The sequence below is a fragment of the Pagrus major genome, chromosome 15, assembly GCF_040436345.1.
Source record: "Pagrus major chromosome 15, Pma_NU_1.0".
Lineage (NCBI taxonomy): Eukaryota > Metazoa > Chordata > Actinopteri > Spariformes > Sparidae > Pagrus > Pagrus major.
The window spans coordinates 10,530,691-10,557,428 of NC_133229.1; the positions used below are offsets into that span (position 1 = coordinate 10,530,691).

At 39.9% G+C, this 26,738-nt stretch overlaps 1 protein-coding gene across 3 annotated transcripts in view; it reads left to right on the top strand.

Annotated features, from left to right (window-relative positions):
- LOC141009307 (neurexin-1a) overlaps nt 1–26,738 on the top strand; it is a 272,300-nt gene that overhangs the window by 9,405 nt on the left and 236,157 nt on the right. Inside the window, exons 2-5 of one of the 3 annotated variants that reach the window (XM_073481849.1) lie at nt 11,319–11,336; nt 13,294–13,323; nt 14,042–14,053; nt 14,515–14,562. In XM_073481849.1, coding sequence (XP_073337950.1) covers nt 11,319–11,336; nt 13,294–13,323; nt 14,042–14,053; nt 14,515–14,562 — 108 coding nt within the window. The remainder of the gene's footprint in view (nt 1–11,318; nt 11,337–13,293; nt 13,324–14,041; nt 14,054–14,514; nt 14,563–26,738) is intronic. The other 2 variants (XM_073481848.1, XM_073481851.1) reach the window with 2 other exon arrangements.

Below are 26,738 nucleotides of genomic sequence, written 5' to 3' on the forward strand. Positions count from 1 at the left end.
AGTCTATTGGAGAATGAAATTCTGAAAAAAAAGGGTTAGGTAGGGCTCGGCAGAATAATATCACAATCTTTTTATGCCATATTGTGATGTACGATATATGCCTTGATATTTTGAAATCTTCTCAACAAGCACACATGTTAGGACTGGGCAACAAAATCAAATAACACAATATTTTTGACTAAACAGGCCATACTTTGACATCAATATTGCAACAATATTGAAGTGGTGACTGTTGGTATTAACACAATGAAATATCTGATCAGTAAACATCAGTAATGTGGATATAATGAGTAAGTGGGTAAAGACAAGTATTAGAACAAGTAAAACAGTCTGCTAAGTTTAGAAAATGACAACATTTGGAAAAGACAACACTTATATATAGTCTCATATCACAATAATGATATATATTGTATATATTGACTGGCCCAAGGGTTAGGGTTGGGGTCATGGTGGTGGTGGTGGGTAGAGTTAGGTCCTTACAGCTGCAGGAAGAGTATGTATATTGGAGCAATAGGACCTCAAAGCAATGAGCATTTGTTTCCAAGAGAACTTGCTGTTGGACAAATGGGCAAATTTGGTCCAATGGGACATTTTACGCAGTATTGGGCTTTCGGAATAATGGGCGGTCAGATAAAAATGGCACGGCCCCCTCGTTGGACTGGATCCAAACACCATGTATTTGAGGCAAATCAATTCAAAGTGAAATTTCTGTTTGGTTTACATTCAGGCTTTATGCCTGAAGCCAGTGCTGCACATTTTGTGCCAAGTCGCGTCCCTAAGGACAATCCAACTTAACACAGTGAAAGCAAGAACTGAGTGGAGAAGTGGGCAGAACAACAAGTGGCTGAACAACTGAACTGAGGGAAATCTGACTGAAAATGTGTTAATTGTAAAATATAGACTGTGCAATTAACAAGGCATAAAGGTAAATCAATGAGTGCCAAAGATTACATTTGTAGGAAATATCTTGTGGCTAATCTTAATAATTATGTTTCCTGTGCTGCTAGTGGCCCTGGTAAAGTTTGATATGAGTCAAGTAAACAAAAATGTTCTCAGTAAAAGTAGTGAATACAACAAGTAGGTTGTGTTTGACATCTCAAAAGCAACACTATAATTTGAAGATGATTTATTTTTTTGACGAACCGGTACTTTTCCCTCATACTCACATAAATGAATCAAACTGCTTTCCTCCTCCCGTTACAGGAGGATGAATTCTTCTTCTGAATGAGTGCTCCCTTTCAGGCATGTCTGTCATTGTACGAGCACAAACCACCACGTGACCCCACTGTATCTCTGAAAGTGTCATTCTGTCTAGAAGCCTCCTGCAGCTTCACTCAGACAAAAGCAGATTAATAGTATACTGCTGTCTCTGAGTCCAAAGACAGATATTGGGATCAAAAGATTAGAGGGATTTTCCCGGAGGATTTCTGCCTTGTTTAAATACAACTGCTCCTGACTGTCAAAGGGTGTTTGTGAAATTCTTTGACACCAAACTCCTCCTTTAACGGGATTCGTCCCGCAGCACAAATAAACACATCAGAGTGTCCATGCTATCACTCACATTAAACCGGGCTATACGGTGTGTGTCTTACAGAAGGCTGTTCAGCTGGTTTATGGAGATTATGAGATGCATAAATCATAGAAATGATGCATGACACCTGCCAGAATTCTGTCTTTCATGCAATCTTTCTTTATTGTTTATCATTTCCTGATGATTTCCTTATTCATACCTATGTTTTGTGTGGAAGAGTATCTCACGATGCATAATTGCTGGATGTTTTATATGCAATCTGAACGGTTTGATCTCCCCTACGAAGACACAGAATAAACCTGCTTCCAGGCGAAAAATGTGCCTCTTTTAAATTCCAGGCTGTGGATGATATTTTCACTTTGAACATAAAATGCCTTTGATGCTGCTGGTTGGGTGTCATCCTTCATGAGAGTCGTCTGAAACACTAAAAACAAGTCGAAAGTGCACTGCCATAATTTGAAAGCTGCCATGCTAATGATAGAGCCAAGACAAATCACTTTTCAGGAACATTTCCCGTGACTTTGAAAGCCTTTGTGACTGCAACAGCACAAATAAACCCAACTTCACCGTAGTGTAGTGCAGGCTGTCACATTTCACGGGGTTTTCTACCTACAGTAAGTGTTTCCTCTTGCCATGTCTGTATCTTAACCCTTGATACAAATTGGGAATTCAATACTATGATTTTAACTGCAGTCAGTGCAGATTTGCTGGCACAAATCACTGGCTGCATTTTCATCAGGGACCCTTTTTTCATCATTTATAATGGAAAGCGATGCAGCTTAATGTTAACAGTTCTTAGAGCTTAGCTGTATTAAATGCTCAGTGTGCTTTATTAATACCTTTTTTTTCAAACTTTAGCTGAAGAGCCGCTCTTCAGATAGGGATTTGTCACACGTCAACAGCGGGAGCCACAACCACAGTTTCCTTAAGCAACTAGAAAAAGGTGATGGTGAACACTGGCACACATTGCCTCGACATGAGGCTTTATTTTCTTCACAATAAATTACGAATAAGCTGAGCCCATACTTACAAACTTGCGGTTTAGATTGATTTCTTAGTCCCCCTGCCAGGCCTAATACTCAAGTGTTTAACAGCTACTGCACCGCAGAAAAATAAAAAAGATTTACTTCACATCTCTAATACTATCCTAGATATTTTCATTCCTGGGATTAAGGTTATTAGAACTGCTGTATAAGCTGCTCTGATTATCCTGTTGGATCATTCTAACACACAAGATGTAAAATAATGGTGAGGGTCTTCAGCACATCTGCTCCCACAATCCTTTCTGTTTGGGATGTCTCTTTGGAATTATGTGGATTGGACTGTATTGTCTGCATACCATCTGTCCTGAGAGCTGCATAATATGATTAATTAAATCACTAACGCTGTTTGAGTGTATTTAATTGGTAAAAATGAAAACAGACAATTTCATTGATTAGCTCCTTGAGGTCAGTTGGTTTCACATTTTTAGAAATACTGTAATTCAGAGAGCGAGGTGGGAGGATTGTTTTATATCTGTGCGTTAAATACAGTATATGGCTACTCCCACCAGCCAGTGAGCCAGTTAGCTTAGCTTAGTATAAACACTGGAAACAGGAGGAAACTGCTTGTCAAACAAAATGTGCATACCAGCATCTCTAAAGCCCGCTAATTAATATCGTCTATCTCACTAGATTTGACTGGGGTTGACATATTTTCAAAACCCAGAAAACAGGACTCTTATGTCTACCACACGTTCATGCATGCACACATGTATCCATTCATTAGGGATGAGCGAGTACATCACTATCTGTATCTGTATCTGTATCTGTACTAGGACTGGGAGGGGCTTAAATTTGAAATGTGTTGGCTAACAATTGAAGTCTGAAATGAATATTGGTTGTTCAGAAGCTGATATATTTATTACTTATTAGAAAGCAGTTTGAGATCAATGTTGATCACAAGAGTAAGAGAAATATTTAATAGTTTTATAAACTTGAATGAATGAACTTCAGTCAGAAACTCGTTTCAGCCAAGTACCTGCTCAACCCCTAGCACTCATGCACACACCACTGGTGTTTTCATCATGATGGGGGACAATTACTGTATTTAGTAGTGGCACTAGTCGTGGCTCACCTACTGATTGCGCTTTTCAACACCATGAACGCAGTATTTTCATTGCTGAGTACTTTATGAAAAGAAGGAGCAGGTTTAGCCTCCTGAAGCTCTTTAGAAAACACAGACTTTATCTCCAGCAGACAGCTAACCATTAGCATACTGACAGCTTGTGTCAGAATGAGCCCCAGGCGTCATAGCCCGTGACGATTGCCTGTTACTCATAGGCGAGGAACAGCTTTCAAAACAACACATTGATTGATTGACACACACACAGACAAATCGGTTTCAAATACGGACATCTGTGCATTATGTTTTCATACTGGGTTAGGTAATAATGAGTCGGACAGAACATGCTAAATATTTATGTGAGCACTAAAAAGACAATATTACAACTGGACTTTTTGGCAATGATGGTTGAAAACTCGGACATATTTGTCGTTTGACAGTATGTTGGGACTCGGGACATCCAGCTTGAGACCAGGATAGTCTTGGACAAAGCAGGACATCTGGTCACCATACACCATACAGAGCAAGGGCAGCTGTTTCCCCCCGTACCCAGCACTTGCTCTGAGCTAATAAACTGGTGTGCATGTTGTTTTCCTATAATTTGTATATTTCACACCTACATAGAAAGAGATAGTCTGCCTTGTCAGACGGTTTTGGCGGTTGGGGGAGAAGTTTGCCTTAAGGAGTCAGGGACAAATTCTATGTAGGCGGCAAGTTGTGCTGGCTGAGTGGATGAGTCAAATGTCCTGTGTGAAACTTGAAGACTTTGTGAACCCATTATTTTCATTTTTTATTTACTTTTTTACATATTTTGAATTTTCAGTTGCAGTTTGGTTAGGTCAACAAAACTTCTTGGTTAGTTTGAAGGAAAAGATCATGATTTCTGTCAAATAAAGGTTGACATTGGTTTGAAACTGGACAACGACAAAAATAAAGATGATAAACAACTTTCAGGATAATTAAGGTTTGAGAGTTTATCCAAAAAGCAATACGACAACATGCAAGCCAATTCATCCATTGCCCCCGGATGAAATACTTCTAGGGAGTTTCTAGGGAGTCCCGTAGCCCTATTCACAGCCCTATCTTAATGGACACACATGACACTGGTAAACAATCTCTTCATCTTACTACAGGAAGCACATATGCATCATTCTACAACTATTTCTTTTAAATCTATGATCAGTATTCCAGTAGACAAAAACTCCATTCTCCACACGCAAGTACTGCCACGAAGCAGAAAACAGTCATTTAGTTCTGATGACATTTAAAGTCTCTGAACACTAGTTGTCATTCTGCAAGAATAGGGAGCTCTACTGGAGTTATTGGACACCGTCCCATTTTCTGGGCTCCAGTGTCAGTGAGGTGGTCTCACTAAAAGCGGATATCAAGAGTGTATTGTTCTGAAAGCGTACATGTGGCACCATTGACCGACTCAGCTGGTGAGAGTAGAAAATGTGCAGTACAGCCACAGCTGTGGGAGCTATCAATTTCTATCAGGGTGGCTGGTCAGTCTGCCTGTTTCCTCTCTCTCCACTCTTGCTCTTGCTTGAGGAGGATAATGAGGGGGATGGTGAGCTGTGTAATGCCACTAACACTCCTCTGGTAGATAGATGCATTAAGTTTAGGCTGTGGTACTAAGAGATGAGCCCTCACTTATACTCATTACTCTTGATTTGCTGCAAATTGTAATTTAACAACAAATCGATCCTCTGGTAGCTCTGACCTTTGCTGCAAGGCTTTTTACATTTTCCCTTAAAGCGCCTCTGCGACGAGGGATTTTAGTGCAGCCTTCCTGCGACTATTTTTCAAATCTTCAACGGTCTAATGGCCTGGTGAAGGATTCAGTGCCTTCTGTTCTTCTTTGTTATGTCATGTATGGTGATGACATTAGTGTCCCCTGATTCATAACACTGCGGAACAAAGGAAAATAAAACAAAAGCTGTTATTTCATCCAATTTAAAAGACACATTTCAGAGAGATATTTTAGAGAAAATGTGTTTTTGAGAATGGACCTTTCTTTTGTACAACTTATCTTGAAAGTGCAATATGTAAGAATCAGCCACCTTCTGAAATCAAACAGAAAAACAAACAAGGGGCAGCATGTCCCCAGAGTAACTGCAAACTGCTGCAAACTGTAGCTGTGTGGATGTTTACACCTTGCACAGGAGTTTTGGACCAGGATGCTAAGTTCAGTAAATATTTTTGTAATACAATACATAGACATGTCCAAACAGTTATTTATCCTTAACCCTTACTTGAGTTGATTTTTGAATGTTTTCAGCTGAAATTCTTACATATTGCACCTTTAAAGGGGCAGTCCAGCATTGTTAGACAAGCAAGGTTAACTTGACAAAAGGAGTACTACTCAGCTGGTGAAAACAGAAAACAATGTCTACTGGGACAGCTTTCCAAAGGTTCAAAATAATCCTGAGGACCTCTTGAGGGTTGTCTGTGTTTGTGTTTGAGAGTTGAAATTGTTTACAGAAAGCCTGTGTTAAGAAGTTTGAAATAGAGGGGTTTGAAAGTGAAGAGGCACCCGAGATACAGAGGACAGTTCCAGTTGAAATGCTGTCTGTAAGCAAAATAAAAGATAGTTACAAATTACAGCTTCAGAGCAGCAGTGAGTGATTTCCTGTTAACTTATTTTCTTTGAGTTGGTGAACATGTTATGTGCAGTTTACTTAAGTCACATTTCATGGTTTTACATAGAGATTATTCCCATGTGCAGCTGCCAACCTCCAAATTTCTCTACAGCTCCTTTAAAGGGACTTCCAAACATTGAGCATTTTTGGCAATGGGAGTTTTAGCTTTTCCACAATAGTGGTAGCTGACCTACTTTTTCAAAGCAACGCGGCACGATAAACTGCTTCAGTTTGAGGCTATTTGAAATGGAATTGAACTGCTTTCATTCGGAAGTGTCATTTGCTTTATAATTCATAATATTGAAAATTATTTAACATATTACTTCTTATCATTTAATTCCATTGATTGTACTTTTCACACATGACACTACGTGCCCTTATTAAAGTGACTCTCTCGACTCCTGACTGACCATTCTCCCAAATAAGCATAATACTGTGTGAGCGGACAGAAAAAGAGCCGTGTTTCCTGAATAATGACCGCAGGAAACGGCCCATTACAGATGCAGAGCCTGAGCACATACAGTTTTTGGTGTCAAAGTTATTATTAAAAGTATAAGGTAAAATGAGTTTCACATCTGCGTGTTTTAAATACACAACTTTCTCTGAGAGATTGGGGCCATTTGTTTAAGAGCTGCTACATTACACACACAATTAGGCTCTCTTAGAACAGGCTGCAGAAATAATTTTTCAACTGAAAGCAATTATTGAAGGGCGGCCATGATCGCACATAGTCTTTGAATAAAGAATGTAGGGGGGCGAAAAATGTACTAAATATTTCCCTGGTGTGGGTAACAAGCAGCAGCCGGAATACAAACTGGGTTTATGGGGTTGTTGCCTTAATTGTGATGGCGTACACACAAAATACGCATCATTTGAAAAGCACAAAGCTTCATGATTCTGTGTGAAAACTATTTTAGGGTCAAAATATCACTGCGAACAGGAGTGCAAAGACAGCACACATTTGTGCCCCTTCTAATTTGGTTCAATATAATTCCATATTAGGGAGTTCTCTGTCCTGATTGGATAAAGTGGGCAGGGATACCAGAAATAAGGTATTTTCTTTTGATTTTATGAGCAGGGGGAGGAGAGACACATGTAACTGACCAAACACAGTATAACTGTTGGGATATAGAGCTATTTAACACTTACTTTAATAAAATATATCACTTATATCAGCTTTAAATAAACACCTCCTGAATTCAGAATTCTTACTGTAAATCCAGCTAAAACAAGGCAATAATGTAGACAGAGAGAATCCCAACAAACCTAAAGCACTGCGATGCTGATGACATTAAGAGTGGAAGACCAAAGGTTGATTCAGGCAGACAGGATGTTCTAAAATCGTCAAATGGGAGAGAAAAAGGAATTATATCTCTTGCAGGATGTTGTGTCTAGTGAATGTGACACATGTTCCTTTATGTGAAACAAAGCGTCACCCTGAACCCTCGCAGCTCTCGCCACGTCTCTTCAGCCAACTGCATTCAGACACACTGCAGGACAGACAGGGACTTCCTGATGACATTTTGCCGAGCTGGCTGATGGTAGCCCGTGCGGTGTAAAATAGTGGAGCGAGCGCTGCAAGTCTGGCTTTCTACGCACTGTCACTTCATTGTTAATCAGTTGTTACAGTTCTGAGTTAACAGTCAGAGAGTCAGCGTCGCGTCGAGGTGTCAGAATCATGCCTGCGGAAAATAAAATGGAAAGGATAAATCGATTTATAGATTTATTTACCATGTTTGATTTGTTTCTGTTGTCATGCGCCAGATGCCTCATTCAGTGAGGAATCGTTCTGAATAGAAATGTAATTATTTTCCCTGTGCCCCATACAACATGTGCATGATCAACAGCACAAGACCATCAGAGATGCAGATCGTCTGATAGACAGTTGAGTGCATTTTGGTGTAGTGTTACCAGCACAATAGCACTGGGATCACTTTGTCAAGGGGATTAAATGGATTTACGTCTCTGGATTAGGATGTAACCAGCTGGGTACATTTGTGAACGAAAGTGTGTGTGTGTGTGTGTGTTTGTGTGTGTGTGTGTGTGTGTGTGTGATAGGGGGCTTGTTTTAATGGTTCCTGTCAGGTGATACTGCTGTTAGAGGAAAAGCTTCTTTTCTTCACAGCACTACCAAATGAAACCGGGTGTAGTATGGCCACTGAAGATTGCAAAAGAATTACGTACACTACTGGATACAATTTGCATAAATGGTTGTTGTATAAGCCTTCATCAAATCACATTCTCTGAGCAGATATTTTCTGTTTTTTATATTATGTGAAAATTGTGTGTAGATCTCTCTTATTGTAAAGAAAATGTGATAAGGTTACTACATACTGCATGCCTCTCAAGCTGTACTTAAAGGAGACATATTATGCTTTGGTGCTAGTTTTATAAATGTTCTTGTGCATGTAAAAGATCCTGACAGTTGACGGTACCAACAGAAGCTCCTCTCTCCCACAGAAAACACTGCTCCTGAAACGCCTCGTCAGTAGTCCCGCCTTTAATTTCGTGACTTCACACATCACACTACATCACCATGTCACACATTTGCATAATTATGCCTAGTGGCTGGTTTGTCACATAAGAATTGATTTAGCACAGCTGCTCTGTTGTTGTTAGAGGTGCTGGGTCAGGCATGTGTGAGCTGACCAATCAGAAAAGACTGGGTATTTCGAAGGCCTTAAAGAGACAGGAGCTAAAAGAGGGGGAATACAGTGCTGCAGCACTGGACAGTATGAGAAAACTGATGTCCTATTTAAGATTTGAGCATGTAAACCTATTCTAGTAGTAACTCAAAATAAATTATGAACTTGAAAATGAGCATAATGTGTCTCCTTTAAATAATACTGTAAATGTTACTGTAATGTTAATGTTATTATTGTTTCTCTGAATCAGATTTGAATTTGGTTTTGATCAATACTTAGAGGAAGGGAATCACTCATATGCAGTGTTAATTGCACAATAACCTTTTAACAATCTATAACAAACTATCAAAATGGTCCTCTTAAACAGGCCGCCCGTTATATTGAAATGATAATTAGTTATTGTGGCAAAAATCACCGCCAGTCTTTGGGGTCTGGACATCAGCAAATGGTCTCGATTCTTTTACTTTTCTTCTCTTCCCATGTGGTCACTCTGCAACTGCCAGCTTCATGCTTGCCTCGTCAGAATGCTTTTTCAGCTGTGTGCTTCTCATCATCAAGCTTACTTTTTGTGAACAAAGAGCGCCTTTTAGTTTCTTTCACCACAGTAGATTCTCATTTGTCTACTGTCCAAGCTGTTGAAATTAAGAAATATGATGCTCATGAAAGCTGCACACAATTCAACTGATCTAAAATCAAATTTACATGAGTTTGTGTGCAGATTTCATGTTGTTTTTTTAAAAAGTGAAATTTGATTCGGTTCTCTTTTGCTTCAAAAAAGATAAACATATTCTGAGTAGCCTCTATTCCTCAGGGGCTTGGATAATGAGGTACTGTTTCAATTGATACTAACATTTCACATTGCAAAAATTATGTAAAACAAATTTTACACCAAATAAGCACTGTTTTATTGGCGTGTTTTATTGCCTTGTAATTTGTTCACAAAATGATGATTTAGATTGGTTTTTGTGCATGGTGTCTGATTGGAAGGGGAACCAGTGGTGATGGTAAGTTTTGGGTCAAACAATCGCTTGAATCTGGGCAAGAAACCATTTTAAAGAGGTAGGAGTTTATTTTGTAGCGGAATCTGGGCTCCTGTGCCCGACTGGCAGCATGGTAACAGTAACTGGATCGATTACAGGATCATTTTTTGTTTTGTTTTTTACAAATATTGATTAGACATTGCATGCTACTGTCTCTGTGATGTCAGATCATGATTGTTTTATTGAAAATTCAAACTAATGTAATATCATCAAATTCTTTTTTGTCATTTTATACCATTTGTGTATTCCTGATATTATGATTTGTTTTCATAAATATTAAATATGGGATCAGTCTCCAGGTAAATTGTAAGCACTCAGTGATGACTACAACTGTTGACTGACTATATTTTGTTCTTTTTATAGGCAGTGGGGCCCTCACACACTCATGTCATTGGTCTTGCATGTTTCCAGTCACATCATTTTCTCCAACCAATTTATTTCCCCTCCGAGAGCATGTTTACCTCACCTGTTTGCTATTACTCTACCAACGTGTAATTCTTCTCTCAGCCTCCCGTATTAGAGCGACAGATTTTACATAGTGGTTCTCTCACCTCCACAAACCTCACTTTGATTGCCAGACTTACTGTTAGGACAATTTCATTTGGGAGGCAATCTCCTTGTGCATTGCCAATACACGCTCACTTTCAGTTTTGTGACCAAATCACCTGAAAATAGCTGCAGTCACGAGACCCCCACGGCCCCGCTCTGAAACCTTAGAGGCATTGCTATACCACAGCCAACTCTATTTATTTAGGTTATTTTCTCTTGCAGTGCATTTCATCACATAGAACAGCTTTTCATTTACCAAGCAGAAAACGCTGCACACAGATTCCATTGAGTCTGTTGAATTAAATAGTTGTTGATGCCAAGAGTTACAGTCCATCATGTTTAGAAAAAAAAAGAAAAAACTCAAATAAATAAAAGATTTACAGAGAATGCATCAGGAAGAACCGGCCTCAAGCCTCAAGATGCGTTTCTTTTTATCCCCCTACCATCTCTTGCCGCATGATCAATACTGGTTCTTCAGTCTTTCATCAGTGATGCCAGTTTTTATCTGCCGCCAACAAAGACTTGTTTCAAAGACTTTAATTCTTCAAGGTTACATCAAATATTCAGAAGGGCTCATTCAGTCACAGCTCCGTCCTGTATTCCAGGTCAGCGTACGAGCGAAAAAGGGTGGACAACAAAATGAACGCCTATGCATAAATCAGCCTTTTCCTCTGCAGGGGTTACAATCAGTCACTTGCATGTGATGTTTAATGCCTTGCATGTTTACCACATGCAACGGCCAGAACTAGTCTGCATGCTGCTTAATGAATGTCTTCCTCTCTTTCTCTTTGCCTGTCCGTGCTTCCAGAAGACAACTATAATGAAGGTGGGTATTTTTAATCGTTAGTTTTCCATTCTTGCTATATTCTGTATGCCTTCACATTGTCATGGCTAAGGCTCTTTAAATACATGTAAGGAAATGTTTTACACTGGTATTGATGTCTTGGAGTGGTAAGTCTGAAAAAAAAAATGTTTTTCATTGTTTTTTATATGAAGTCGAGTCATTTTTGCACAATGCTGCTCACAGCAACACAATTAAGCTAATTAAAATCCATCACCCTGCATTTTTCATTAACTGATTAAGTTTTATCTGGTAATTAAAGTGAGCAAAATAGTGCAAAGGGTGAAAAGGTGAATTTGTCATGCTCACATATAATTATATCATAATATATATATAATGATATGAGCGTTGCACGCCTCATTGTGAATTCTGTGTCCAAATGATTCAACAAATGCCTCAATTCTGTTTTTCGTCTAGTTTTGAAGAACACGATTAGAATTAGCTTTTCTAATTTTATACTGCCCAGCGGTACTTTGAGTAGCCTTGGAGTACTGTTGGCTGTCGAAGCTAATGGCTGGTTGAACTTGTGATCCGTGTGATTCAGTGGTCAGCTGTCACTTTATAATCGGCTACTGGTTTTTCAATCAAAGTGGAAAGTATATGCATTTTTTATTGGTGGTAAGTATATTGCCATAAAAAATTAAACCTTAACCCTTTCTACTCAGGCTTTTTTTAAGAATGTAATGTTGTTCTCCATTAGTAAGACTGTTCATTCATCCATGGGGATGGAGTGAATTATTGTAAGTGCGTGGTTGAAAATTTTTTAAAACAGCAGGTTAATGACATTCTACCCTGTATAACAGACAGGAAATCTGACCCTAACACTGGAATTAAATAGTTGGTAGCTAACGTGAGGACTTTTCCTATACTAACTGTTGCATTTGCTAGGCAGTTAGCTAGCCAACAAGTCAATAATACCAAACAAAAATTGCTAAAATGAAATTATAACATTAAAAACATGTCACCTGAATTCCAGAAGAACTATGGAGAGGAAATGGGTCCACTAGCCAAACACAAAGCAGTCAGTAATGTACCGAGAGCCACGGTTAGCCTTATATATGTCGGTTTTCTGTGTAACTCAAATGAATGTAGCACAATTAAAATGTTTATTTAACTAATTTGTACTACTTGCTACTCAAATGAAATTTTTTGCTAGCAGAAACACTGGAATGAAATAGCTAATATAGTTGGTAGTTAACGGAAGAGCTCTCCCTATAGCAATTGCTGCATTTGCTAGGTAGCTAGTGAGCTGGAAATTCAGTAATAGCAAACATAGTTTTAGCACCGTTAGCAATTAAGTGTTGTAATTGAAGTGCAATGCTAAAAACCTGAATTCCTGAAGAACTATGGAGAGAAAATGAATCCATTGGCCAAACAAAGCAGTTAGCCTAATGTTGGCTGGTTATCTGTGTCACTCAAATGAACGCGGCACAATTAAAACTGTTCATATAAGCAATATGTACTATTTGCTGCTCAAAATGGTAAGGTGACCCAACCATTTCCAATCATGTTCCTTTTTCTCCTGTACCGTGTGACTCAGATGTTATATGGACACTTGACAGTTGCTGAAGGTCAATGTGAAACATTCTCCAGCTATATCTGTGTATAGGGATTGCTCTTTCATCCGTAGGTGGTGCGACAGTTGTGTGAATACTTCTGTTGTTAGAGAGAGAAAACCAAAGGTCAAGCTGAATTTAGATTTCTGAATGATGACTAGTAAGTGGCTGATGATGCATTGCAACCAGCTTTGGTTGACTAAATGCTCATCATGCTAACCCTGTCTGTGCACCCCCCTCTTTTCTCTCCGTCCCACTCTTCCCCTGTCCCAACGCTCCCCAAGTACCACAGACATCTGCTCTGTAAGAGATGCCTGCGTGTCAGTGTCGCACAGCTTCCCATGATCCCTTGTTCTCTTCTGACTGTGCTCTTGTTTTCCTTTAAGGTCTGGCACACCTGATGATGGGCGACCAAGGTATGAGCTCTGTTCCTTCTTCCCGCCATTCCTCCATTGTCCCTCCTGCTCCCATTGTGCTCTGAAATGTGTGTTGCCTCTAACTCTCTTGCGCGATGCTCGGGCTTGAAGCTGCTCGAATATGAGCTGTCATTTCGTATTTTGAACGACCTAGTTGATATTCATTCTCCCATGGACTTTATTTTTTTTTCATATGACCTCTTTTTCAAGCTCATTTAGCTTTCTGCTCCCCACTCTGCTGGGTGTCAATTCCTCTCATCTTTTCTTTTTAATTATTCCCACCTACTGTACATTCTGATGTGTTATGATGATGTGGTTCAAGTGAGGGAACTTTTGCATTTACATTATTAGGATATAATGCATGGTGGTGGAATAGCTTACTGAATTTTTTCAGCTAATCCTCATCCGCCCTTGCTTCTGTAGTGCATGTTGCGAGTGTCTGTGCAGACAGTCCGTCCATTCAGTCTTCGATCTTTCCATTTGTGTGGCGACTGCATGTCCTTCTCATGCAGCAGAGCAGGGATGTGAAGTCTCCTTCCTCTCTTCCCTTTGTTAGCCCCCATTTCCTCTCTTATATTTGTAGCCATCAAGCCTCTCTCTCATGTCGTCTGTCTTTTTCCGACTTGACCATGACACTTATCGGTGTCTCCTCTCCTTTTGTTCTCCCTTTTTGTCTGGAATCTGCTTTCTTCATGGAACATTTCATCAAATCTCATAGGTAAAAGTAAAGGTACTACCCTTTCTGAATCAATTAAACTATGACAGCAGTGTTTTCTGGCATTATATACTCATGCCAAATGAAGTATATAAAGTCATTGGCATTTTTACTTAAAGAAAAAAAAATTGCTTTCTCGACTATTAATGAAAGCTTTTCAAGGTAGGTGCCGCTTTCGCTTTGCATTCACACGTTTAAGCTGTGTCACCTGTTTCTTTTGTGCTCAATGCATGGGAATCATAAATGAGTCTCACATGGGCATATGAACACAAATAGTTGCTGTCCTAGTTCCAGTACACCACCACCATCACCACCCAGGGGTAACTACACTCTCTTTGTTCAAATAATGGGTTTTGGGGTTGCGAGTGAGGCTTGATCATAGTGTTGTGGGCCTCCCATCCTGGCTGTGATCCTCACCTCTTCTCCCTGTGGGGTAAGTGGACTTCTGATCTTTGCCATTTGACTCTCCTCCTCAGGGCAGAGAGGGGAAGCTTGGCTTCTAAGGTCCCTACTGAGCATTCAAGGTAAAACTTTGATTCTTACAAGTTGGTTACTGAAGTGAAGCCAAATTTAGCGAGTCATCATTAGCTTACTGAAGTGTGGGAACCTTGAATGTCATTTACGAATTGGAGAACAACATGTAATAATACTGTGAAACTTGGGTGTTGAAAAGTGGTGATTAGCAACATGACATTCAAGTGTTCCACTCGCACTGTGATTAATTTGATTTTGCTTGCTCTTGCTGTTGCTTTGACATTTACTGTGCTATTATTTCCAGTTTTGCAAGTGCTTATAAGCAGTTTTGGATAATTTCTATTTCTTTACACCAAATAGAGAATATTGTTTTGTGTAAAATGCTATCTCTTGTCATGTACTTGTGAAGCATCGTCTGAACAGGTAAGTCTCCCAACTGTCCTGTGGATGCGTGAGGCGCTACTTCACGCTGTGTGAACAGGAATCGTTGCCATTGTTATGTTAGTTATTCTGCCGCTCGAAGCTGCAGTGATACATGAATAACATGCAATCACACACACACACACACACACACACACAAACACACACACACACCATTCTCCGTGATAAGATGTTGAGATTGATTTTTCCGTCTGCCAAGGTAAGTGTCATTTCCATAGACCTACTGGTTGCTTATGGCTCTGCAAATGGATGCATTCAACTTGGCTTTTCATTGCACATATATTTGTCACACATACAACATATTCTACTTAGAAGTCTTGGAAAACCTTCAGACGGATAGTTCTCATTGACCTATTTATGTAAAAAAATATAAGTAGTGTTGTTTTTAAAAAAAACGACAACAACCAAGACTCGAAACAAAACACAGATGCCACGTGATACCAACAGCGTTACACTATTGGCTCACAGACCTTGTTAGAAGCTGGAACCAACTGTCAGAAATCTTACACAGAGGTCATTTTGTACGCGACAACATTTTTTAAATTCAAAATAATGTTTTAAGTAAAAAGAGATACTTTTATTCTGCACCTTTCTTCAAGCTCTGAAGATGTATTATTTAAAAATATTCCAAAAATGATTTGGCTACATAAAAATGTTATCAATATGACCTTTGAGTCAACTAAGACTAAAGTTAAAAGGTCAACAATATAACATTTGGGACACAAACCCTAGTCTCCTGGGTGACAGTCCTGTGCTTGACCCTTCATCCACCACAATCTGCTCCCTATGAGCAATGACGGTCCTGCAGCAACATTAATTATGATGTTTTATGAACAACCCCAACACGAGCAGGAACGCTTCATGATTGGTCAGTTTGCATGATGGTCCCGGAGCGACATTAAGTCAAGTCACTTTAATTTATATCGCCATTAATCTCAAATCACATTGCCTCACTGGACTTTAATTATGATGTTGTAGGAGCGACACCAACACAGTGATGTCAGATAAACCATAAACCCCCTTTTATACCCTGTATATACACTGACTCGTGTTTTTAGTGTGCAGTGCATGGCTTCACGTGAGACCCACAGGTTTTTACTACCTAACACCCAGCTTTGATGTGGCAGAAGGAAAGCCACAGGGAGAGATTGAAAGAATGCTGATGAGGCACAAATCTGAGCCCACTGCTTCTAATTTGGTCCATTGTTAGCTGTTCCCTGTGTTACAGTGTGAAGTCCAGTTATGTACTGTGTGGTCACAAACACATATCCCCTCTTGAGTATTAAATCTAGTGAGTGAGGACAGTGCCTGTATTCATTGTGTGCTTTAAGCTTGCGAGAACACTGTGTATAATGTTAGCCCCCTCTGAGGTCCTCCTGTGTCACGTTAACCACTTGTATGGTTTATCCTTCACGGCTGCTCCCTTGAGGACGGGCTAGTCTCTGTGTGCTGCTTTCAGCTGCTGTACTGACGCCGGATTCCTAAAACCTCTTTTCCATCCAGCTCTAGAGAACAGGCCATACAGCAGGATAAGTCATAATACCGCTGGCACACAAATCACAGAGTATTTAATTGCTGTCATCACAATAAACTGCCAAGTGCAGCTTAAGAGGAGCGGCAGGCTGTGCAGACAGGCTTACAGGTACAACTGGGCTTTTTCTAAATTAGTATACTTTCTAATGTAATTGCTTTCACTTTCTAAAGATGGAAATTGTCCCTTTTCATTGTACTGTAGAACGCTCATTCACAGGGATTTCTGTGAGGTGGACAAACAGATCCCCTTGCTGGTTTGTTTGCACATGATGTGCTTTATTTTCTTTGTCAAATTAAATGGATGTTTACAATGCTGCTTTTCATCTAAGTGGATGCTGATACACTAGGGCCTTTTAATTAAGCAATATTACACAAGAGGGTGTGCTTTACTGTCATTTGTGGCACAACAGTGATGCGGTAAGGGACAAGGTGCTTGCAATTATGCAAATGTTACCAACAAAAATAAAGATCCAGTCAAAATGTTTTTGTGTTGTGGGGCAATTAGCTCTCAAAATAAATAACAACAACAACAACAAAACTTTTGACTGTTTTTGACTGGAAAACAATCGGTCACGTCAGTAGACTTCTATGTGTAATGAAACCTAGGCTACTACTCCAGCAAGTAGGCCGACCTTTACTTGAGTCAGGTTTGAGCCGACGCTAATTCTTTCAGGATCGTGGGATTTCCCAAACTGAATAAATAACACACACATAAACACAAAACTGCGAAGCTAGCCCAGTCTGGTTGTAACTAAGATATATAATAAAAAAAAATTCTACGGACAAATTTAGCAACTACATCTGTAAACTTCACGTGTACTATTAAGCTAGTAGCGCCGTCTGCCCTGTTCTCTGGCACAGCTGATTGAGGATGCAGGAGCAGCTAGTAATATCAAGGCTGAACAGTTTCTGTGTGATCCAATTTCATTTATGGACATCCAAGACGTCCTCTGGGGAGCCAGAATGAAAGTTTTTTATACGTCTTTTCTGGACGTTGTATAGACGTTTATATGTCGTTTGTCGACTAATTCTGGCTGTCCGTGGACGTCCAGATCATAGCCAGTGTGAACGTCTATTCTCAACTAATTCTGGATGTCAGTGGATGTCTAGATTATGGCCTGATTGGACGTCTTTTCTCAACGTCATTTATCGACTAATTCTGGCTGTCAATGGACGTCCAGATCATGGCCTGGCCCGACGGACATGATATCAACCTGTTTTGGACGTCCACAGACGTTGCCTGCTCAGTGGGAAGTATGTTGGAGGGCTGAGCAAATGCATTGGTAATGTTCAAGTTTCATTAAGGCTCAGAATTATGCTACAAATGTTACTAGCTACAGCTGATAGAAATGAGATTACCCTGAGGTGAGAGAGTCTGTATCGGCCCTCTGTGGTTCATGACTTATTTTCATGATTAAAGACATTTTAAGTTCCCTGTTGCAAAGGTTCTGCCGTTTAAGTTTGCCGGCTTATTTTTGTTTCTCATAGTTTTCTGCTGGAATTGTGCACTGAACTGAACTCAACCACATTCACAGCCATCGTAGGAGTTAACACAGTGTGAATATTAGTCATGTTCTCACACATACAAATCCACTGTGGTCTGTGGGTTTTAACAGTAACAATTCAAACAAAGATCTGTACGTGTGTTTGCCTCTGATTAAATCTTTGCAGCTATTTATGTTCTATGAATAAAACCCAGGCCACGTGAGACGAAACAATGCTGTCATCACTGTTTGCGCCACACAAAGTGCAGCAATGGCGTTAGTATAGTATATACAGAATTAATAATTAAATCACATGCTTACCTCCATGCAAGATAGATAAAGATCTACAGGCAGTTCTATGTTCTGAGTGATAAAACCGACATCACGAACAGCCGAACGAGTGCAGTAGCTATAGGGTTAGGGTCCCATCTAATCCAGGACATGTTGACTTCACACTGAAGCAAAGCGTCGTGTAAGGAGATGTGCATATGTTTGCATTCCTAATGGCACGGTGTGGTACTTAAGCTGGGATTCAGAGAGTAGCTCAGTGAGTAGGAGTGTGTTTGGGTCAGTGAAAGACATTGCAAGAGCCTCACTTGACATACAGTATGTGGGATTTTGAAGTACCACCCCTTTACTTCAACACAAGCTCAGTAAGATCCAATGTGTCCAATATTATGCAAAGTTTGACCATCTGCATAACTGCAAAGGTCATGATGAAGCAGGGTTTCAAGAGCTCCATCACTGGATGCTTTAGCTGGCACACTTGAAAAAAATAGCAGCACTGACAGGCTTATGTATTTTGAATATTTTGTACAAAAAGCGATTTGTAACCTTTCATTCTGCTATCCAGCTTCTCACTGAGGAATTTGTTGGTGTGATACAATGCCAACTGCAGCATGGAGCGTTTCCCTGACTTCATCTGCTTGTGACAGCACAGCAGCCAGCAGTAGAGGTCATTTTGATTTTCTGGAGGTTTTGGCTTTCGTAAAACTGTATGGTTTGTGTTGGGGTAGTTATCCCCCAAAAGTAATGTATTAGTTTACTTGTTTACTCCCTGTAGAAAGTAACCCATTACACATTTCATTCAAATAATTTTGCCTTAATCAGTAGCAACTTGAGATGCATTGCCATGTAATTAACAGTTCAGAATACAGCGTTATACCTTACAGTGATTCGCCCACATATCAGCCCTTTCCTAAGAAGGGGAACATACACAAGATCTTTCTTTTAGGCTCTCGCGTAATGCCACAAAGCTGACAGAGAAAACCTGCCAAAATAACAGTTGTGCACAGTAACAGCCTGGAAGAAAAATGAAAGGCCTAGTACAAATATGAATTGCCTCAAAATGACATATCAATAAATGAAATAATATGAGACTGGCCTTCCTAACACCATTAGATGACAAAAATAAAAATATTATTATATTATCAGGAGAGGTTAGACAATCATTAGAGGAGCTTATTTTTCCATGTGGCCAATAGAGAGGTGAAGTCACCCCCCTTCTGGTGGACCACCATGGGACCTTATCTCTAAATAAAATATGTCTGGCAGTGAATAGCGAGAGGGAAAATAATTTTTTGATCCTGTTTTGATCATGTGCCATGAACTACACACAGAGAAAGATACCTTTCCAACTCGAGAAAGTCACAGTTTGAAATATAAGACTGTAAACGTAGGTAATTAGAAAAGCTGCACACCCAACAGTCGCAAATGTTCACCAAAACCAAAAACATAAACCTTGTAGAGCCAGTCCTGTATATTGGCTAGCTCACAAGACTGACCAACTCTCCGCTCACATAGCTTCAGCTGTCAATATGACTAGGTTTATTGTGATTTTCACCTTTTTAAATACTTTTTTCTGTGCCGAGGTGACGGCAGTGTTGGTGTTGGTAATATTGAGAGAGACAGTTTACGACCATTTTGACAAACTGTGACTGTCTTGACTTGCAACATTATCTTTTAAATTGACAAACATCATATTCATGGCACAATTCAAAAGGGAATCACAATGTATTCGTCTCTCCCCATTTATTACTGTACATTTTTGTTTCAGATACGGTCCCGTGGTTGTGGATCACATACACATAAAGGGGTATAGGGGTTGGGTTGCCCGTGGGCTGACAGCTAAACATTTGCCGGTTGTTAGCGTACAGCACAATGCATTTTACATACGTGACTATACAGCTGTATGTCAGTTAGAAACAAGCGCTATAGAGATTTGTTACAGTTTTCCTAGAACAGATATCCATAGTGTCATTTTTAGCTTAAAGCGATGCATGTGCGTGTGTGTCATTGTGAGTGCATGACATTTTCGATAGCGGTTGTGGGATAACAAGAATGCCTTGAGTATGCATTCACATTGTTTTGAGAAATCTTACATGTATTTGTCACAATTTTATGGCAGAGGGATTTGATTTTTAATGTATAGCGTCAACGATCTTAATCAAAGGTGCCCTATATTTTATATTTTAGGATGACAGCCGCGACCAAAGAGTAGCCCATCTGAAGCACCTGGCACCGCTGCAATGAAAACGCAACAAGTTCTTTTAGATAATGTGCGACGGCATGTCAGGGTGCAACTTGTCAAGACTTGTCTGCCTTCTTTATCTGACAGGTAACAAGATGCCATGTGGTGTGCGTTGAATCAACAACAGATGTTGCCTTTGTAGCTTCACATGAAACTTGGAAGACTGTCAGCGAAATCCTTTCAGCTCCATTGACTCCCCCAGGATTTACGATTTCCTCAGCTTTAACCAGAGATAGTAAGCATGTCTGTGGTTGCAGTCGTTTCTTTTTAGGTTAATACAAACCGAGGTAGATGTATGGTCGAAATATAGAGAAAAAAAACCCCAGATGTCCTTTAGTGAGGGTGGCATTGAGTGCTTATTTCTGACGGTCTTGATTCATACTTCTCCTGGAGGGCACACTCAGAGATAATAACACCTTACAGTGAGGAGTCATCTGGACTCGCATTATGTAAAATGTCAGTGTGAGAGCTGTTTGAGAAGCCGACTCAGAATTTCCAACAAAAACTTAACTGGGTTTATTTCTAGGTTTTGGCATATGGGTAACATCCTCACCATCTGGTCTGAAAACCTCAAACTTATGAGCTTGACTGAATCCCATAATGCATCCAAATCAGAGGCTCTTTGTTTTTCCCAATCAGAAACTGATGAAAATATGCAAAACACGGTCTGAGGTCCTGAAATTCTTCCTTTTTTAACGCAGAAGAAGATTAAATGTTGTGAAGATAAACTGCTAGACCATATACATACAGTCTGTCTCTTCCAGGAGGCAAAGCTTTCAATTTCTGTCATATTCAAACAGCTATTTAAGAGAAAGTCTCTAAGAACTTAGAAACATGGAGGTGAAGGAAAATGTTTACCATGGCATTATCTCGCAAGTGTCACAGCTTTGCTGGGTCTAGACAGTTATAAGTCTCAGCTATAAGACTCGTGGTTTTTTTTCACATCTTTGCTCAGATTTTTGCTGAGAAGTCATCAAGAAGTGTTTTAGCATACCTTTATTTTTGCGGGCTTAAGCAAATATTTCTGTTGACCGACCTAAATTTCAAAGCTCAGTCCTTCAGAGCGACAGTCGCTGAAGTGTCAAAGGAAGCAGTCTCCTCCCTGAGATATCTTTAAATCCCTATGTTGGAAAAACATGAAAAACATATTTAACAAACACTGATATAAAGTTTTATCTGCACTAACACCCTCATTAGCTGCAGGCGACAAACCCCTCAGGGCTGCCACTGCTTCGATGTGGACTACTACAGATATAGTAAAGAGGCGGCAATTGTGTGCACAAAATTATGTCAAAACTAATTTCATGAAATATTAGTCATGCCTCATAACAATAGTGTGAAAAACATGATTAATGCCAGAGTGAGGGGGGAAAGTGTGATGAATAACTGTTGTCATGATTATTTTAGTGAGATATGACAGGACAACCCAATCACTGGAAGAAATGTTTCACCAAAACCAATAATAACTTCAAACAGGACATTTCTTTATGTTGCAGTTTTACGTTTGTTTAGGTTGAATTTTCTATTTCTCTGTGGTTAGGTTTAGGCACAAAAACCATTTGATCAGGGCTAGAAAAACATAGTGGTTTGGCCTAAAATACCTGTTTTGGTCGCCACGATCATGGCTGGGGATGGTCCGACTTCCCGTGTTTTGGTCGCCTCAAAAATGGATGGAAATGTCTGCAGGTCTCCCTAAAAAAAGATCCGCTTTTCAGGCCACAAAAAAAACGCTCAAAATATCCCCAGGTGTCCTGAAAAAACACCTGGCTTTCTCACCACAAAAGCAGATGGCAATATCTCCAGGTGTCCATGAAGATATCCACCGCCGTCCCCTCCACTTCTCAATGTGAAAGTAAGCATATAATGTACGTATCACTGGTATCTAAGATATGATCGTTTGGTTACACAGTCAGGTGATACTCAAATAGTAGTCTTTGATTAGTGATCCAATGTATTGGTATTGTCCCAATAATTGCATACTAGAAATGTTATGGAACAATATGGTAACAATTTTGACTGGCCTTAAATAAGTTTGGTGTATATGAACATTTCACCAGTTAAGAGGTGATGTGTAGTTACAGTCATCTGTACTTGTTTAAACTCACACCTAATTTTCCAAACCAAAACACATCAACAACATAACATCTTTTCAGCAGCAGCATTCAAAACTCTGATTTTGAATGTTACTAACAAGAGCAATATACAGATATGTCCCATATTATTGTATTATTTGGATTACATCCTCTTGTAATGTCTTGTAATGTGATTTTCTCTACTTTGATTCTTTCATTTGGTAATCTAGGCCCAAAGGTGAAAAACGACCCAATAAATCGCATGATGCAGAGAATATTAGAGACATCAGTAGAGAAAAACTTTTTTTAGAAGTTTTTGATTGAGTCCTATCTTGTTAGCTTTCTTCAACAGCTCAGATTTATCAGGGGACATTTTTTTAGAGGATCCCAATTGTCAGGTTGAGAACAACCCCTGCCGACTGCCGTGCTTATCTGATTAGCAGCTTACTGTGGAGTGGCAGTATAATAGCAGGATATCCAAGGTGTTGGTGTGGAGAGCTGGAAAAAAAATCTAGGAAAGTGAAAACTGGCTGAGTTTCAGCTCACCACCTGTGTTAAAAGCTTTAAAAAAAGCCCAATTAATTCTGACATCTAGGCTAAACTACAGGAGCACCACATAATGAACTCTGCCAATAAAAGCCAACAAGGTCAAAGGACAAAGTCATTTGGCCTTCTGACAAAGAGAGAAGCTGATGGCTCATGAAACATGGCTGTTAGGAATTATTGGCAGATCCTCTGCCTCAGAGTCTGCCATGTTTCACCGCCATGTTTTTACAGTAGCCCAGAATGGTAAACAAATGCTGACTACAGAGGGCCTTTCATGTTTTTCTTGTTTTTAGCGGACACCACAAGGGAGGGTGAGTCGAGGGGTATTTCAACGATTGCAATCTAAAGCTATATTGCTAGACCCCACTAAATCGTACATACTGAACCTTTAATTTTAACAAGCTTTTACTTAAATCAGAAACGTGAATGTGACTCAAGGTAACTGATGATGAAAATGCATGGTGCAATTACAGCTAAGTTGAAAAAAATGCTTTGATGTGCGTTCAAGAAATGCACTGGCCAACCTGTTTTAAGAGCAGCCCGTCCTCATCAGAAACGACCATATAGGTTGTCTGTGAAAGCAGCTTATTACTATCCATACAGACGCTTGTTGTTAGGTGGCGACCTCTAGAGGCGCTAGTAATTATTACGGCAAAAAGTCTGCTTGGGATGAAAGTGGGGCGGACGGTTGGGATACGCAACGCAGGACTGTCATCCAGGTGTCTGCTGTTGGTGTCCAGTACAACCACAAGTGAACAGCAAGTTATTTAAACTTGCTGACATACCTAATGTATCTTAAGTTTGTGACGTTGGTATATTCGTAACTGAATTTAGATAAGTAATGCAGTTATTTTAACACAAACCACATGTTTTCCTAAACCTAACCTGCAACTCTGATGAAGGTCCAGTTGCTGGTACGCTGCTATGGTCATGTTATTTTGGGAGCTGGGAAATATGGCAGCTTGGGATCCAGATAGCAAAACTGTACCAGACACCCTCATCTGGCCCACATACCACATGGAGTGATGGCATGGTCTGGCCATGGTCTTGCCTGCTTATGGCTCAGATCTGGCGTACAGGAGCGAAGTGCCATCATTCCACGCAGTATGTGGGCCGGATAATCGTATCTGGTGTGGGCCTGATCTGGAACGCAACAATTTGCTACTGGGGAGCCACTGACGGTCGACCAATTCAGTCGTTTTGGTATGATGATGTGTTGTTGTAGAGCCTTTGGAGCCTTTTCTACTACTACCACTACTGCTCAAAACAATCACACCATCAGGATTTTCCTGTATATCCATAATGACTTTATATGGAGTCAGCTCAATAAGGGAGTTCTTGGTGAACTCCACAGCACAGGTTGTCCAAACAAACATTATTACATTACATTATTACTTACTACATACTAATTTCCCTTTTCTGTGCCTGCACATACACCACCCTGGGGCCATCAATGTTTGTTCTGAAAAAACAAAAGGTAATTGCACCTGATGGGTCACAGAGGCAGTTTCCACTTCAACAGAGATGGGAAAACAGACTCCTTTGCGGTGCAGAGAAAAAAAGGCCCGTAATTGCCTGGAGTGAGATTTGTGTATCTTGACATGGCAGATTGGCAAGACTGCACTAAAGCTCCACAGATTAGTACATTACCACAGATTCTGTTCCTGAGGGGGTGGCAGGGAGACGTACAGAGAGAGGGAAGGACTTAAGGCAGACTGAGAGAGGCATTTAAAGAATGAGCTCAAGGAGATGGGCAGAGAAAGGAAGAGGGGTACTACTTGGAAAGAAGAAGTGCGATAAAGTGGGATTATAAAACACAGGCATGCGATTATAATGGACTAGAAAAATACAGTAATGAAGGAAAACAGAAAAACACTCAGACTGTTGCCTGAAGTTAAATAAGAGTGTTTTCTTTTGAAGAAAATTAGGTTTATTTGTTTCGGGTAAACATTTATTTTCATACATCAGACCTGCCTGTCTGGCTTTCTGATAGACATGTTTTGCCTTTTTGTGCCAGTCTTCAGCGTCATCTCCAGCATCCTCAATCAGATAAGAAGCAGCACTCCCTCACATCTCTGAACTGTCATAACAGACAGTCTTTCTGAGTTGGGAGGCAGCGTTCCTGGATCATCAACGATTACAAAATCCAACAGTGGACTTTGAATTAATAGTTATCAATTCCCTTCCCAAAGAATATTTATTACAAAAGATGACAGGCATATATTTTTTTCCCAACCTTAGGAAAGGGCGAAGGAGAATGTAGAATAAAAAGGTTGGATCAATATGAACAAGGCTCATCTGGCTCCCCAGGTAGAGTGGAAGGAGATCTGCTCCAGATCAATATAGCTGGTCGATGCCAGTGAGAGACTGCAGTGATGAAAAACTCTATTTCTTGGCCCGCAGAAGGGAGTGGATGAATCTTAGCAGAAAATAGATAAAAAGGAGATACCTATACTTCAGCTGTAGACTGTGAAATGCATCCTTTGCATGTCGGTTTGTTTAGTTATGGTTCAGCGTTTAGATCATGGATTATGGCCATTTTACTGGCCTCCACTGATGAAATGCTGCCAGGTATTGTTATGATGCACTGTAAGGGGTATGAAATCATATTTATCCTTTCAAGTGTGTGTTATGAAATGAGATAAAAATGTACACAATGCGTGTTTACAGAGCCACGTGCGGTGCTGTAGTGCTGCTTTGTGTAGGTGATTTATGAGAGCAAGCCAGTGGCTTAGCTAGCTTCAAAAGGGATTGTTATTCCCCCCATCTTTAATGGTTCATTCATCTTCTCCCATTACACCATCATTCTGCAGTGTGTTACTTTGCAGACATGTTGGATAAAAGGGATCCAGTGTGACTAATTTATGAAATCACTCACACTCCAGTGCATATCGTCCTTCCTATGACCGTTGCCCAGTCTTTTGATTGTGGCATTATCATGTACTGTTAGATATGGAGAGAAATAGGTGTCAAAATGCATTTGCATTTTTATTAATTCAGTGCATTTTTCTATACGCCAACAAATATTCTTCCACATTTCTTTTAAATAAATGCAGTTAGGGATTATACATAAATATTTTCAAGTTGCCGTTTAGGTTTGAAATACCATCTGTACATTTATTTATTTTGAATTTTTTTTTGAACGCATTGATTTGATTGTGGAGTTTTGAATCCACTTCAATGCATGAAGTCTTTAGGTGCTCGTTAAAAACTTGACATAATCTGATAAATTGCCTTTAGTGATGCCAGTCAGTGAGTTGCACTCTGGACAGTGGCGGCGCTTGCATGACGCCCTGGGCAAACCTCACCTTCAGGCGCCTGGTTTTTCAAAAATCAGTCCACTGGCCACTTGCCAAATCGCCTTTTTTATTCCATGCATTCTTCTTCTTTTATTCCTACATTAGCCACGATGCAAGTTAGCCACTTCATGACATCACTGGAGGCAATTTATCAGCTTCCTCTAGAGCCACAAAATACTTCATACTGCTTTTTTCAAATATGCAGCCACACTCCCCAAGACCTGTAAACACACTATGTAAAATTGGTGGAGTTACCCATCAATATGCTTAGGAATTGTTTTAAAATGTAAATTATATTCGATTAATGGACACCAAGTCGTG